This window comes from Aythya marila (assembly GCF_965140915.1).
Source record: "Aythya marila genome assembly, chromosome: 1".
In the NCBI taxonomy this organism is placed as follows: Eukaryota; Metazoa; Chordata; class Aves; order Anseriformes; family Anatidae; genus Aythya; species Aythya marila.
In genome coordinates, this window is record NC_139042.1 from 144,170,847 (window position 1) to 144,184,572 (window position 13,726).

A 13,726-nucleotide genomic window follows, 5' to 3' on the forward strand; every position below is an offset into this window, starting at 1 on the left:
AGCCCGCAGCAGGGCACGCAGGGGGCCGCCATGTTGCGGTACGGTCCCCGCAGGGGCTGCACAACAAAGCAGTGGTTGAAAAGAGCCAGATGCTAGGGCAACTACAAGATCCTGGCACAGCAGCACATAGTAGACAGCCTTAAGAGCACAATTTGACAGCATGTCATTTGTTCGCTGCAATTACAGCATGAAATGCCGTTTCTCATGACTGATCCTTGATAAAGAAAGAAGTACATCCCTCAACTGGGGAAGCACTGCCTGACCCACACTAAAAAACATTCTAGACGGTGGTGAACACACAGGAGAACTGGTTTAAGTAGGGATACCAATATCTAACAATGTTTATTTTATGGTTGTCAAATCACTTTTATTGCCCCTAAATAACTTAAGTTCTGAACTAGTTACAAGGAAAATGCTGAAACATCTGATACTATAAGGATTTCAAAGGAGAAAAAAAAAAAAAAAGTTTCTTAATATATCTGCCTAGAATCAAAGAAGAAGCTACCTGTAAGAATGAGTTACACCAAGGAAGCATTCATACAATCAGATGCTGCTCTTGTGATACTCTTCACGTGAAGTGGTGTAGAACACCTGATCGGTGTTGCTCAAGAACTTTCTGTTCTCCAGTAATGCATCTAACAAGAAATTGTAGGTACTTTCATCCTTCTCATTTCTTCTTCGAAGCAGGGGAAAGTGTGATCAGTAATTATAAAATATATCAAACAAAACCAATGTGATTGTGAAAATATGTATTATTAACTATGGGAATTATTCATCATTTTGGCATTTTGTTTAAGATAGTAAATAAGACTACTACAATGAAAACTGCCCCTTTTAAAGATTTTGAATTATTTATCACATTAAAAAACAAAATAAAACAAAACAAAAACCTAGAATGTTACAGCTCTACTTCCTTTTCCAAAATAGGCATGTTATGAATAGTTTAAAAGTAGTTCTGATTTATTCTGTTTCTGTGTATTCATCCATGGTACAAGAACTTAAATGTGTAAAGGACTCCAGTCTTGTGGAGCTGGTAATGTAAAACATACCAATGAACAAAATATACTCAAACGTTATTATAACATTCTCTGAAAATATTTTTCAGATTTTTTTTATGCTTACTGCTCATAAGCTATTTAAAACTGAACACTTTACCACACAACATTCACTAGGAAAAAAAAAAAAAAAAAAGACTTTACACCTAAGATTTCACCTTTTAGACACAGGTTTTGTGCCCACAGCCATCAATGAGGCAATGCCCCAAGCCTCTAAATCAAGTGACATCCAGTTCAATACTGCTTGGTTCCTTTGTAATATGTCAGCAGTGATTTAGTTGCAGATACTATTGTTGCAAACACTGTCATCTACCTGTGCACTGAATTTGATGTATGCCTGATACTTCTTTCTGCAAAACATGAACCATAAAGCAAGTGGCAGTTGTTCTAAAAAGGATGTTATTAGTTGAAATGTTCTTAGATAACATTAAGAACTTCAGAGAGCAAGTACCATCTTATATAAATCAAGAACTTAATTTCCTTTTACAATAATGTAGCCCATCAAGTTGATCAATGGAAGCCAGTAGATGTCTTTTTTATTATTATTTTAGTAGAGCTTTCAGTACTGTCTCTCACAGCATCCTTCTGGACAAAATGTCCAGCATACAGCTAACAAGTAGATAATACAATGAGTGAACAATTGACTGATGGATCGGGATCAAAGGGTTCTAGTAAATTGGGTTACATCAGGCTGGTGTCCAGTTGCTAGTGGGATTCCCCCAGGCTCCATTTTAGGACCAGTTCTCTTTAATGCTTTTATAAATGATCTGGATGCAGGACTCATATGCATACTAAGTAAGTTTACAGATGACACTAAATTGAGAGGAACTGTTGACTCCTTTCCTTGAGTGTGGAGAGGCCTTGCAGAGAGATCGTGGCAGACTGGAGGGCCAGGCAGTCACCAAGTGCATGAAATTTAAACATGAGCAAGTGCCAGGTTCTGCGCTTGGGAAGGGGCAACGCTGGCTGTATGTATGCGCTGGGGGCTGAGAGGCTGGAGAGCAGCCCTGCAGTAAGGAATCTGCCAGCAGTGTGCCCTGGCAGCCAGGAGGGCCAAACGTTCCCTGGGTGCATCAGGCTCAGCACTGGTTGAGGGAAGGGATTGTCCCGCTCTGCTCTGCGCTGGTGCGGCCTCACCTCGAGTACAGTCTGGGGCACCACAATATAAGGGCATTAAACTATTGGAGAGTGTCCAAAGGAGGGCAACAAAGATGGTGAAGGGTGTAGAGGACAAGACATATGAGGAGCAGCTGAGGTCCCTTGGTTTGCTCAGCCCAGAGCAGAGCAGGCTGAGGGGAGGCCTCATGGCACCTGCAGCTCCCTCACAAGGGGAGCAGAGGGGCAGGCGCTGAGCTCTGCTCTCTGGGGACAGCGACAGGACCTGAGGGAACGGCATGGAGCTGGGACAGGGGAGGGTCAGGCTGGGGGTTAGGGAAAGGGTCTGCACCCAGAGGGTGGTCGGGCACTGGGACAGGCTGCCCAGTGCAATGGTCACGGCACCGAGCTTCCAGAGTTCAAGAAGCATGTGGACAGCGCTCTCAGACACAGTCTGTTTTTTGGGTGGTCCTGTAGCCAGGAATTGGACACAATTATTCTTGTGGTTCCCATCCAACACCAGATAGTCTGTGACTCTATGAACTCATTTGCCTTTTTACTATCGCAAAGAAACTGTTAATATTTTGTGTTTCATCTACTTCAAAATAATGGATCTGGAACTGGGTTACAATGATTAAAAAACATTCTAGTTTTGCTACTCTGAAAAATTTAGGAACCTGAGTTCAGATTCTGAGACTTTCTTGGCAACTACTTAACACTTGCTGAGAGAAGACCCAATGCAAAAGAGGCAAGGAATATGCAAAGAAATTAAAACCGAATAAATGAAATTCATGTTGCACCAGTATGCAAATACGGGGGGGGGGGGGATGTGAATAAAAGGCTGGTGAAGAGATAAGAGAAAGCAAATATCTTTAAAGCTCCAAAACTTTTTTAGGTGCACTGCAACAGCAGTTCCATGAAGAATTTTTATATCAAGCAATCGTATTTTGAAACTCAGTTGATGAAACCAAAGATTTTTAAAATAACACAAGTTTGATCACAGGGGAAATCAGAGTAAGTTCCAGACAGAGTAGCTAAAAAGATAACTGAAGTTCAAGAGTGTTGGGAGATGGAAAGGTAGAAAAGCCTCACATATTATCAGTTACCTAGAATTAACCCTTTGACATCTGGTTCTTACGAAATGCAGGTAGCATTTTAGGTGAATGGTATGTGTAATGGACTTTCCACTGGCATACAAGAACTGACACCTTATCAGGCTGAGCACATTCTTTAGGAAAACATCTGGTTGTAAATTGTAGTTAATAAGAGATACTCACGGAAAAGTATGAGAAAGGAGACAACAGTCCTTCATCTGATGTGCTGCAAGCGAAAAGCAACCCATTGTTCAATGCTCAATCCATTGTTCATTTACTTCATTGTAGTGAACTAACGACAAAGCAATTAGACCTGTACCTGGCATAAAGCTTTCATTCCAAATCAGCTACAGTCCTTATTCACATAAGACTAAAACCATACAAAAAACTGTCTGAACTAGTACTCTCCAGCCAAATTAATACTTCACAACCTATTTTTTTTTTTTTCCAAATACAACAACACATGGAGATATTCAGTCAGCAGATACAAATTTATGAACTTTTTCATTAATAGAACTGTTTATAGTCAGGAGGCAATACATCCAAGTTGACCAGAGACCTGTGAACAAGCACGTAGTAGAGTTAATGGTCTGGTTATATACAGTACAAGACCATTTCTCCAGTTAGAATAGACTTCATACCTCACACATATAATATTTATTCTCTCAAAATACGTGTATAGATTAGATAAAGGATGATCTGCAGCAGATAAATGTATGCCAGGCCTCCAGATATAAAGCTTCGATCAGAAGTCACGTCCCAAATCAGTCTCCCCCACTGCTCTGTCAGAGCACCTATAGGTAATTTACAGCAGTCAGGGGTGAAAGGTAAGTAAACTGAACCAGCATAGCAAAAACAGTGAAATTATCTGTACCACCACTGTAGCATACAGTATAGAGGGTTCCTTAGCTGCAAGGAGTTAGTCATGAAAATTCTGGGAGATCATTCATATTTCTCTCACTTCCATAACCTGGAAAAAACACACCGTCACAAGTCTGTTAGTACTTTGAAAACATTAAACAATTCTCCTATTTTACAGTAGTTTCAGTATTTTACTGAAATACCCAAAAGGAAACAGGGAAATCCACTCAGTCCAAGTTAAAGCCTAATGTTAATTCCTCATCTTGAATAGTACAGCTAATCTGCAGGAGACTACAGAAAATAACTAAACTGGATAGAATTTAGGTGGTATGAGATTTGCATAGGAAAAACGAGAATGGAAAATTGAAGAACCATGATCTCCCTTTTAACTATATAAAGATGATAATGAGGTCTAATTAAGGCACGTTACTTTCTGTAACAATTCATGCAACTTAACAACTAAAGGAAAAATGTATTGGTATACATAGTTTTTACATGAAGTCTGTATCACACCCATATTGTGTTATCTCAAATATTTTCAAGTTACGAAGCTCACCTCTTAAACTCTTCATCCAGAAGTAGAATTTTGGATCTAGGTCTTTAGTCTGGACATACTCAGACTAAAACTGTGTCAGTTGGTAAATAATGCACTGAAACACTCTGAAGTATTTTGAGAAGTTTCAAAACAGGTACGTAACCTAGAAACATAAAGAACGATGACTGAGGTATCAGTCTACCAATGTTAATATAACATTAGGTGAAATCAGATGAAGTCACATTACTAGGTATTTTGAAGACTGGAATAGCAATTTTCTGTCAGTGATTTTTGGCTGAGACAGCTATTGGCCTGAAAAACAAGATTGCTTTGTTTGATCTTTTGCAGCTTTTTATACATGTATAGCCTTAGTACTTCACAGCTTGTCTAAACACCACTTTGTGACAGTACCATTCAATTGTAGCTCTTCTGGAACAGAAATTAGCTGAAGTTGCGTTCACTGCTGACTGGAAACAGTGAAAAGCAGTACCCACTTAGGGAGGTAGGTACTGCACGGGAGTCCTATAAGATGAAAGTAAGATGAACTTCAAGTTAATGTACGGCAAGATAATTTTGTGCAAGTAGTGTTTTTTGTGATGTTTTTTTAGGACTGATAAAGACATTATAAAGTAACTGGCATTGTGGAGATTGTGATTCAAGCTGATACAGCTTACAAAGTTATGAAGTCTTGTAAAGCCACCCATTGTGACTTATGGTCCCATTTACAACCAGGAATGGTATAATGATTATACTCCATGTTTCATATCTTCACACTTTTTGCTGTGACTGTGTACTCCTTTAGTTAGGAATTGTAAAATGTCATATATACACAAGTGGATAACCTGCTCTGAAGTTGAGATGTTTACTTCAGATCTTAAACATGCAAGCTAGAGATAGACAAAAGCTTTGCTAGGTCTATTGGTAAGAAATAAGGTTAGAGTTGAACAAATGATCACAACATGGGCCAAAAAAAGCAGTTGTCAAGACTGATTAAACCAGAGCATTAGAAAGCAGTACATGTTCCATGTAGTCACAGTAACCATGTCTGAGGTTGGTAAAGGTTATTAGCAAAGCTTATAAGCACTGATAGCTTATTCTTAAAGGTAAGAAATCCATAGTATAAGCGCGTAAAGCCAACTATGATAAACTACATGCCAAATGAAGAGCTAGTGCTAAGGCACTAGTGCAGCTGTAGTGCAAGGGATATCCTGCTATAAGCACAATCGGGCTCTTTTTTTCCATTAGTCCCTAAAACAACATGGGAAGAGGACTGGGACAGTGCATAAGCTATCTAAAAATTCAGAGCTGCAACTCTGTTAAACAAGCGATGAAGTCTGACTGCAGATGCATAGCTATTGCAAGCTGAAATTTATCCTAGCACTTCAGCTTTATCTACCACGCATTCTCAGTAAGAAAGAAGGAGAATTGCCAAACTTGGAAGGGAATAAGCACTAAATATCTTCTGTACTCTTGCCACTGATCCTCCACTGAGAAAGTCCACTAAGAATGTTCTGTAAAATCAAAATAAACTTATTATTCAACAGTTAAGTCTTTACATTTCTTACATCAGTTTTCAAAAAAGCTGGGTTCCTTACAGCTTTATCTCAAACCTCCCAGAACCTGCCATGGAAAAAGAAAACAAGACTGAGTAGAATCAGTAAAATCATCCCCTAAATAATTCTATATGGAAAAAAAAAACAAACTTGGAATAAAATCAAGATCCTCCTGCCAGTAATTTCATGAAGTCATGTCAAACAACTTGTTTTGGCATTGTGGTAGTAGGGAAGAATGGTTTAAAGTTGGAAGTTTTGAAATCAGTCACTGAGAATCAGTGTTATACCAGGGTCTGGAGTATTTAGAAGTTGGAGTATGTAAAAGTAACTGACAGAATATAAAGCAGTTAGATGAACTGCCAAGTACTTCTAGTTCACCCTTACATGTAGGAGTCCTTTCCACTAGCTCCCTTACTAGTGAACCTTGATAAAATACTTCCTACTGCTTTAACTGAAGCTATTGAAGCTTTCAGAAGTATAAAGAGGCAGTGATCTGCAGTTTTCTTACAGGTTCCAAGTTCCACTTGAAGCATGAGAAATGCTTTATATTTGATATGCAGTTTAGATGAGAGTTAGATGAGAGCATTTTTCATAGTACTTCAGTTTTTAGACTATAAGACTGGTCATATGCCCCCCTTCAGCTCCAAGAAGGGTTTCATAAATGATTCCTAGCATTTATATTCAGGTTTGATGTAAGATAAATTTAAGATGCAGAGAGCAGGCTTCAACTACAAATACCAACTTCCTCAGCAGTTGTCTGAAAGGAAAGAATCAGCTTGAAACATAAGTTAAATTCTCCTGTGAGAGAGAAGCTCCACAGTTGGGCTTCATAAGAATCAGTTTTAGCTCTAAGATATTACATCTGAATGAGCAAGCTCATCAGCAAGCGTTTTGAGGTTTAAGAATTTCAGCCACCTATTTCAGTAATGAAAATTGTAGTGACAAATCAAGCTGTTTACAGAATATGACTTTAAAGCAGTCCAATAAAGCATGCAGTGTTTCATTTCTGATTTCTTGATCTTTCAGACAAGAAAGCAGGTATGTAACTAAATATGTAATCAAATCTGGAATTAATTTTCAACAGGGAAACACTTAAACTGCAAACAAGAATCAAACAGGTAATCCCATTTAAATTCTAGTTTACCTTGAATTATGAAAACTGAAAGACCTAGGTAGTATAACTGAAGCCTGAAGACCTGTATAGTATACTTGAAGACTATATAGTACAAGAACATGCAAGTAATTAGGAATTAGTTTGATAGTTGAACATTTTTAAAATAAAGACCATTAGCAAGATTAATACTAAAATGCATATTAACTTGTTTTATTGAGGCACAACAAGGCATTGTGAATAGCCCATACTTGAGGCAATCAATAGTGTAGTAAGCTGGACATTAATACAGTTTAGGGTAAGTGCAAACAATATACATTCACAGCTTTACTAGCAAGGCTACATCACAACTGATAAAGTGCCAAATTAGTGCTGATTCAGTACCCCAAATCCACGATTTCACCTTGCACAACATGACCATCATTCCCCCAATAATGGAACCACATATCTTCTATAAAGTCAATAGTAAGTGCAAAGCTAGTCCCACCCCCCCCTCCACCAAGGTGTTTGGAGCAGCTTTTGTAAACATTGCACTGGATTTTAGTCCTGATAAAGGAGGTATCCCGAAAAGGTAGAGTATTTCCAGCTACTTCCATAGATGGCTCCCCGATGCAGACGTAACCAGATCTGATCCCCCTGGAACAGCTGCAGGACTGCATGATTACTAGCAGTCTCATGATCAGGAGCCCCATCATTTGCATATGCTGACACTAGGACCTCTTCATTCTTCATGAGATTCACGTATAGGGGAACATTTACAGCCAGCTTCAGCATGTGGAAGATGAAGACGTAAGTGCCATTCACTGGACAATTAAATCTACCAAGCTGGATGTCAAAAGTTTCTCCAAGGTTGTTCAGCAGCAGGTCAAACACAATTGGCTGGTCTAGAGTTCCAGGGGCCAAGTTGGATGTTCTGGCTGCAGAGAAGGCAACTCTCATCTGCTGCGGGAGGGGGTAGACGTGCACTGGTAGTATGGTGGCAGCTTGGCTTGTCACTGGCATATCGACAGGGGTGATGCTGCGGGAGTCTCCCTGCCCAGAGTCTCCACTGTTAAAGGTTTCGTTGTCTCGTTCTGGACTGCTCACCTGAGAAGAATCACTCCACCCTGCTGTTAAAGATCATTAGCAAAAATAAATAAGTATTATAACAGAGTACCCTAAAACCTGCAGGCCTATTTCTCAGCAGCAAGTGTAAGGGTTTTGCAACACTTGCCTTTTAGCAGATTGACAAAGAACACCAACAAGAACATAACTTGGAAGTTGTTTCACATTGATCACACTTGTGCTCAGCAGGATGGACCATAGGTCAACATGAACAATGACTGTTCATACGTTAAGTAGGAGAGAGCAGTAGTTTGCAATAATTACCTGTAGTATTTGCCACACATTACCTATATACTAGCTAGTATATACATATACTAGCTTCTGAGCTGATAAAAAGCAAGTTTTGGAAGAACCCAGCAGGATTAGCAAGAGCCCAACAGTCATTTAGTCACCTTCAAGACCTTAACTTACACCTCAAGTCACCTCAGTACTTTTTGAGTTGTATTCTTAATAGGTCATATCAACTTGTGATGCTAAGATATTACAAGTCTGAAAGACTACATTTGCTTTTAAGATTTCTGTATCCTGCTCCCCAGAGTAGAGACATTTGTTCAGATATCCAAGTTAGGACCTAGTTTCAGTCTAGAATGAAAAATATTGATCTGAGAAATTTAAAGCAGTTACCATCAAGCTAAGCCTTTGCTGCTTCTACAGGAAATGAACACCTTAAGATATCTGATAAGGCCAAGTAAAAGTTGTTAGTGATACCTTAACACTAACAGGTACATATGTCAACTGTTAACTCAACACACACTTAGTTCTCCCCTCATAGAAGAGCCACTTTATCCTAAACAGTTGTTACGATACGCAAGATTTCCCTTTGTTCTTCGAAAACAGTCACTGTTACAGTCACTGTTCTCACTTTTCACTTACAGTACCAAGTCCAACTTCTCCCAGCACAAACAGTAAAATTAAATCTAGTTTACAGTTTTCTCAAAATGCATACTATGCACTACCTGTTTAAATGCAAGCATGGATCTCTTTACACCATACTTCAGTGGTAGAATATAAATTCAAGCTGTATTCCACCCAAAAAAACTTCTCCATATTAAGTTAGTTTTGTTTTTTTTTTTTTTTCCTCCACATTGTACCTGGGACCTGGTAACTTACTCAGAATCATGAAAGTTTCTTGATTTGAGAAAGACTCCTACAACCAAAGGAAGATGCCAAATAGAACAGTGGTACCATTTTGCCTGTATTTCCAAGTCAACTTATGAAGAAAGTTCAGTAGGGTACCATTATATCAGAGAATTTTGACATTTGGCATAGAAAGCACCAAATTGAAAGTGGTGAAGTCAACTCTGCTGCTATGCAATGCTGACTATTCAAGAGCAGTACTTAAGCTTCCATCTAGCTCGGTGAATTTATACCAAGCTTGCTCTTCCATGACAGTGATAGTACACTTTCTCACTCTTCACGGTAACACTCCACTTTAGCAACACATACACTCACACCCCACTGGGAACTTGATGTTAGCCTTACCTCTTGAATTTGCTCGAGGACCACTAGTTATCCCACCTCGTTTATAGCACTGCTGGTAGTTAACATCCTAAAAAATACAGAAGTATTAGTAAAATGGCTATGAGTAAGTCTGAAAACAGAGAGGGCTACCAATAAAAGTGCAAGTATTTTACTTGCATTTTATGTGAGCTCTAGACTAGACAATGACAGGGTTCAGAATTGAGGTGTAGGTTAACAGCCTTATTTACTTATTTATGGAAAAATTACTTTTATAATAGCTTATGATGTGATCTTGTTTGCACCAATGGACTTCTCTGAAATACTAGTTCACATTTGACACATACGGATGTAAGCTCTTCAATGTAATAGTAGAACATTGTATTTTTCAGGTAAGAACTGTGATTTTACTATGTAAAGGGAAATAATAAAAATACAGTCCCTTCAGGCATTAAGGTCTAGTACATATTCCATTGCTTACAAGCTGTCTTTAAGCAAAGGATGATCCAGTTATTATACCAAAGATTAGTAGGACTGTAACAGCAGTATTCACTGCTTGTTACTAGTCCCTTATAAGAAACAGTGGAATACTAGTAAGCATTGGAAGAGTCATTACACTTATACACAGTTTCTACCCATACAAAAGGATCAGTTCATGTTCAAAACAGTACAGTACAAAAACATCGTCTGCTCTGATGAAAAGTGGAAACCACCACACTGTTTACAAGACTAAGGGCTTGGGAAGTCTATGGTTAAGCTTCAAAATACCCTACAGCCAACCAGGGCTTCTAGAAGTCCACTAGAAATCCACTGGTGTTACAACCCAAAGACTTTGGGGCCTAAAGTTAAGGCTGCACCATTATATTAGCAGTTGCTGTACCAGATGTTCCAGGTTGCCCAAAGAATCACCTCCACTGAAAGCTTGTGTAATGTATATATTACATCAAAAGGCTATCCTTAAGAAAAGCAGTTTAGATAACCAAGTTAAAGCTTGAAAGCAGTAGTCAGGAGAGCTGCACACATTTGTGATCAAGTCTAGTACACTAAAAATTACAGTCAACTGGAGCAGTCTAAGCTAATAGGCACTTCAAAAGGTTAAGATGTAGTTCACAGATATCCTCATCTACAAGAACATTACAAGTAGAACTTATCCAACAACTTCACAAAATTATCATTAGAAATAGTTCCATTATGCTACAAATCTCATCTTAGAATAAATTAAGTCACATGAAAGTGTGCTTGTATTTTAGAGGACTTTCATTGCTGATACCAATCCTTTTGTCAAGTAGCTTGTTCATTATTAGTTATGAAAGTACTGGTTTGATAGTCCTGGTAGACCAGGACTACAAACTCTTAATTTTTCTTTTAATGTGAAGTCTCAGAAACCCACGCCAGTACATGCATGTTATCACAGTTTTATGTAAAAAAACCCACAACATTACTATTTGACATAAAGTGATGATTATGTTTGTCTGAAGCACTAATAGATATCACTTGCAACAGGAATCAATAACTTGCCACTCATGTATGGTGTGATAGCAACAGTAGGACTCCGTGGGAATCTGGAAGCCCAACTAGCATCTAAAACCACCAAGATGCAGAAAAAAGATCAAGCAACTTGAAACATTTTTAAGAATGCTAATCTAAGACATGTTGGTATAACCAAAAAGACACAAGGCTGTATCTGTAGAACAGACGTCTTTGCAGGAATACACTGAGTATTTTTCCAAAATTAGATCTAACAGGGAAGGGACTAATCGCTCATATTAGTAAGCTGTGGTTGGAGTGCTAAGTTCTGCCACCTCAGAACAGCAAAATCCTATCACTTGGAGCACTAATACTTGCATGAACTTGTAGGTGCTTTAAGATCATAAAGTAGAGCCAGTTTCCTTGATGCAAAGCTATTTTTTCACTTAGCTCCCTTGGGGTTCTATGGAGCCAGTTAAGTCAATCAGAACATTCCACAGGGCTAGTAAGCCATATTTATTTCTCAAGAATCAACATTACTATCTTGATTGTTTTACGTCAACCCAAGTCACTAAGTAGCAGGACATTTGAAATACATGTATTTTAATATTTTAGATAGTATAGAAGGCACAGATTTCAGCTTTAATATAGCTGCTATACTTTCTCAGTACAAACTACTGAAGAAATCTCAGTCACATCTGCTCCTTCTATTTCCCCTTACATCCAAGTGCTCCATAACACCCCCAAAGGAAGACATACATCCATATTACTTGCAAAACAAACATTAAGAATTTGGTGGTTTAGCCTAAACCTACAGATGGTTCATGCTAAGTTTTGATACAATCCCTTTTAATTCTCAGTACTGACACATTACAATTTAACCCATACAAGACAGCTGTAACCTAAACTCCATAGTTTTGGCTACTTTCACAGAAAGGTAAAAATCAAAAAAATCTAGTAGGAAGCATAGCAAAACTCATTTGAATGAGACACCTGAGACTTACTGAAGACCTTATGCATAGATATAAGTCAATGAATTTCACCTTCAAAACTAATCATGCCTCAAATGACAACCTAGTGACTCCTAGAGAATAATAGTTCACACACCACCCACATCAGTAATAGTTGTCTCAATTATTTAAATGAAGTTTGTCCTACCAATTATTTCCCTATTAACAAAGCAACTCATTTACCTATTTCAACCAGCCTTCCCTCAGTTAAAACAGCAAGAGGCGGCTTTCTTCTGCAGTAAGATGCTGAGTGTCAAATTAAGACCTTACTTATCTATCTCTTCCCATTTTTGAAAGGCAAAAAAAAAAAAACAGAAAAAAGAAAAACAGCAAGCTGACAGGTTAGATATATTTGCCTCCTCCTGATTATCTCCCCCTTACTCTTTGATTTGGTAGCTGCAAGTTCTAAGGTAGAAAGCAGGAAACACCACAGTGAGAAACTGAAGATTCTGCAGAACTCCCAGCACTGACAATGTACCTTTTCTTCACATGAGGGAAATTCCTCCTCACCTCTCACAACCCCAGAGAAAGGACAAAAAATAATGGCTTTAAAAAGAGGGGAGATTTGGATAGTCAGCAGAAGTTCTTCCTTGTCAGGGTGGTGAGGTACTGGAACAGGTTGCCCAGAGAAGCTGTGGCTGCCCCATCCCTGGAGGTGCTCAAGGCCAGGCTGGAAAGGGTTTGGGCAGCCTGGGCTGGTGGGAGGTGTCCCTGCCCATGGCAGGGGGGTTGGAACAAGACCATCTTTAAGGTCCCTTCCAACCTGAGCCATTCTATGATCCTATAAAGCTTAGGGAACACTTGTCCCCCAAATGTGCTAGTTTGATACCTGAATTGTGCTTCACATGCCGTGTTCTAAGACCTCCCAAAGCTATCTTAGCAAGAGTTTAGCTCGTATTTGGACCATCCACTCATTTTCAAAGAGTCAAACACTGGAAGTTAACCTGTTTAACCATTAACTGGAAATGCTTAACTTGACCCTTCATGAGATAGTGTAAAAGGGTGAATTTTGAAAAGCTTCCATTTTGCATCAGCTGGTATTTGACAGAGCATATTCAAAGTAATTAATTTCACCCTTTCCAGCTATACTACCACTACAGATAGAGGCTGCAGAACATAGTACTAGTTATTCTTTGTTGTGATCTGCTCCAAGTCTTCAAGATAAGGCAACCTTTAAGGAACCTGCCCTCATTCAAGTCAAGTTCTCTAAAGCAGGTTCCTATCAGGTTTTCTGATATGCCATAACTTCAAGAATAAGGATATCTGCACTTCTAGTTGCAATCCTAGTGTGGATGGCTAGAGCAATTCGCTAAAAACAAGTGTGAAACTGGCATGAAATTTGCCTAACCCACCTTCTATCAGTCCATACAGCAGTTTATGTAC

The 13,726-nt window shown here is 38.9% G+C and overlaps 1 protein-coding gene across 1 annotated transcript in view; it reads right to left on the bottom strand.

The window, feature by feature from the left end:
- Nucleotides 1-7,844: 7,844 nt before the first annotated feature.
- CAPRIN2 (caprin family member 2) overlaps nt 7,845-13,726 on the bottom strand; it is a gene marked incomplete at its 3' end in the record, with an annotated part of 35,592 nt that continues 29,710 nt past the window's right edge. The window contains exons 19-20 of the mRNA XM_082764214.1: nt 9,891-9,957; nt 7,845-8,413 (exon numbers count right to left, since the gene is read on the bottom strand). Of these exons, the coding sequence (XP_082620340.1) occupies nt 7,845-8,413; nt 9,891-9,957 (636 nt within the window). The remainder of the gene's footprint in view (nt 8,414-9,890; nt 9,958-13,726) is intronic.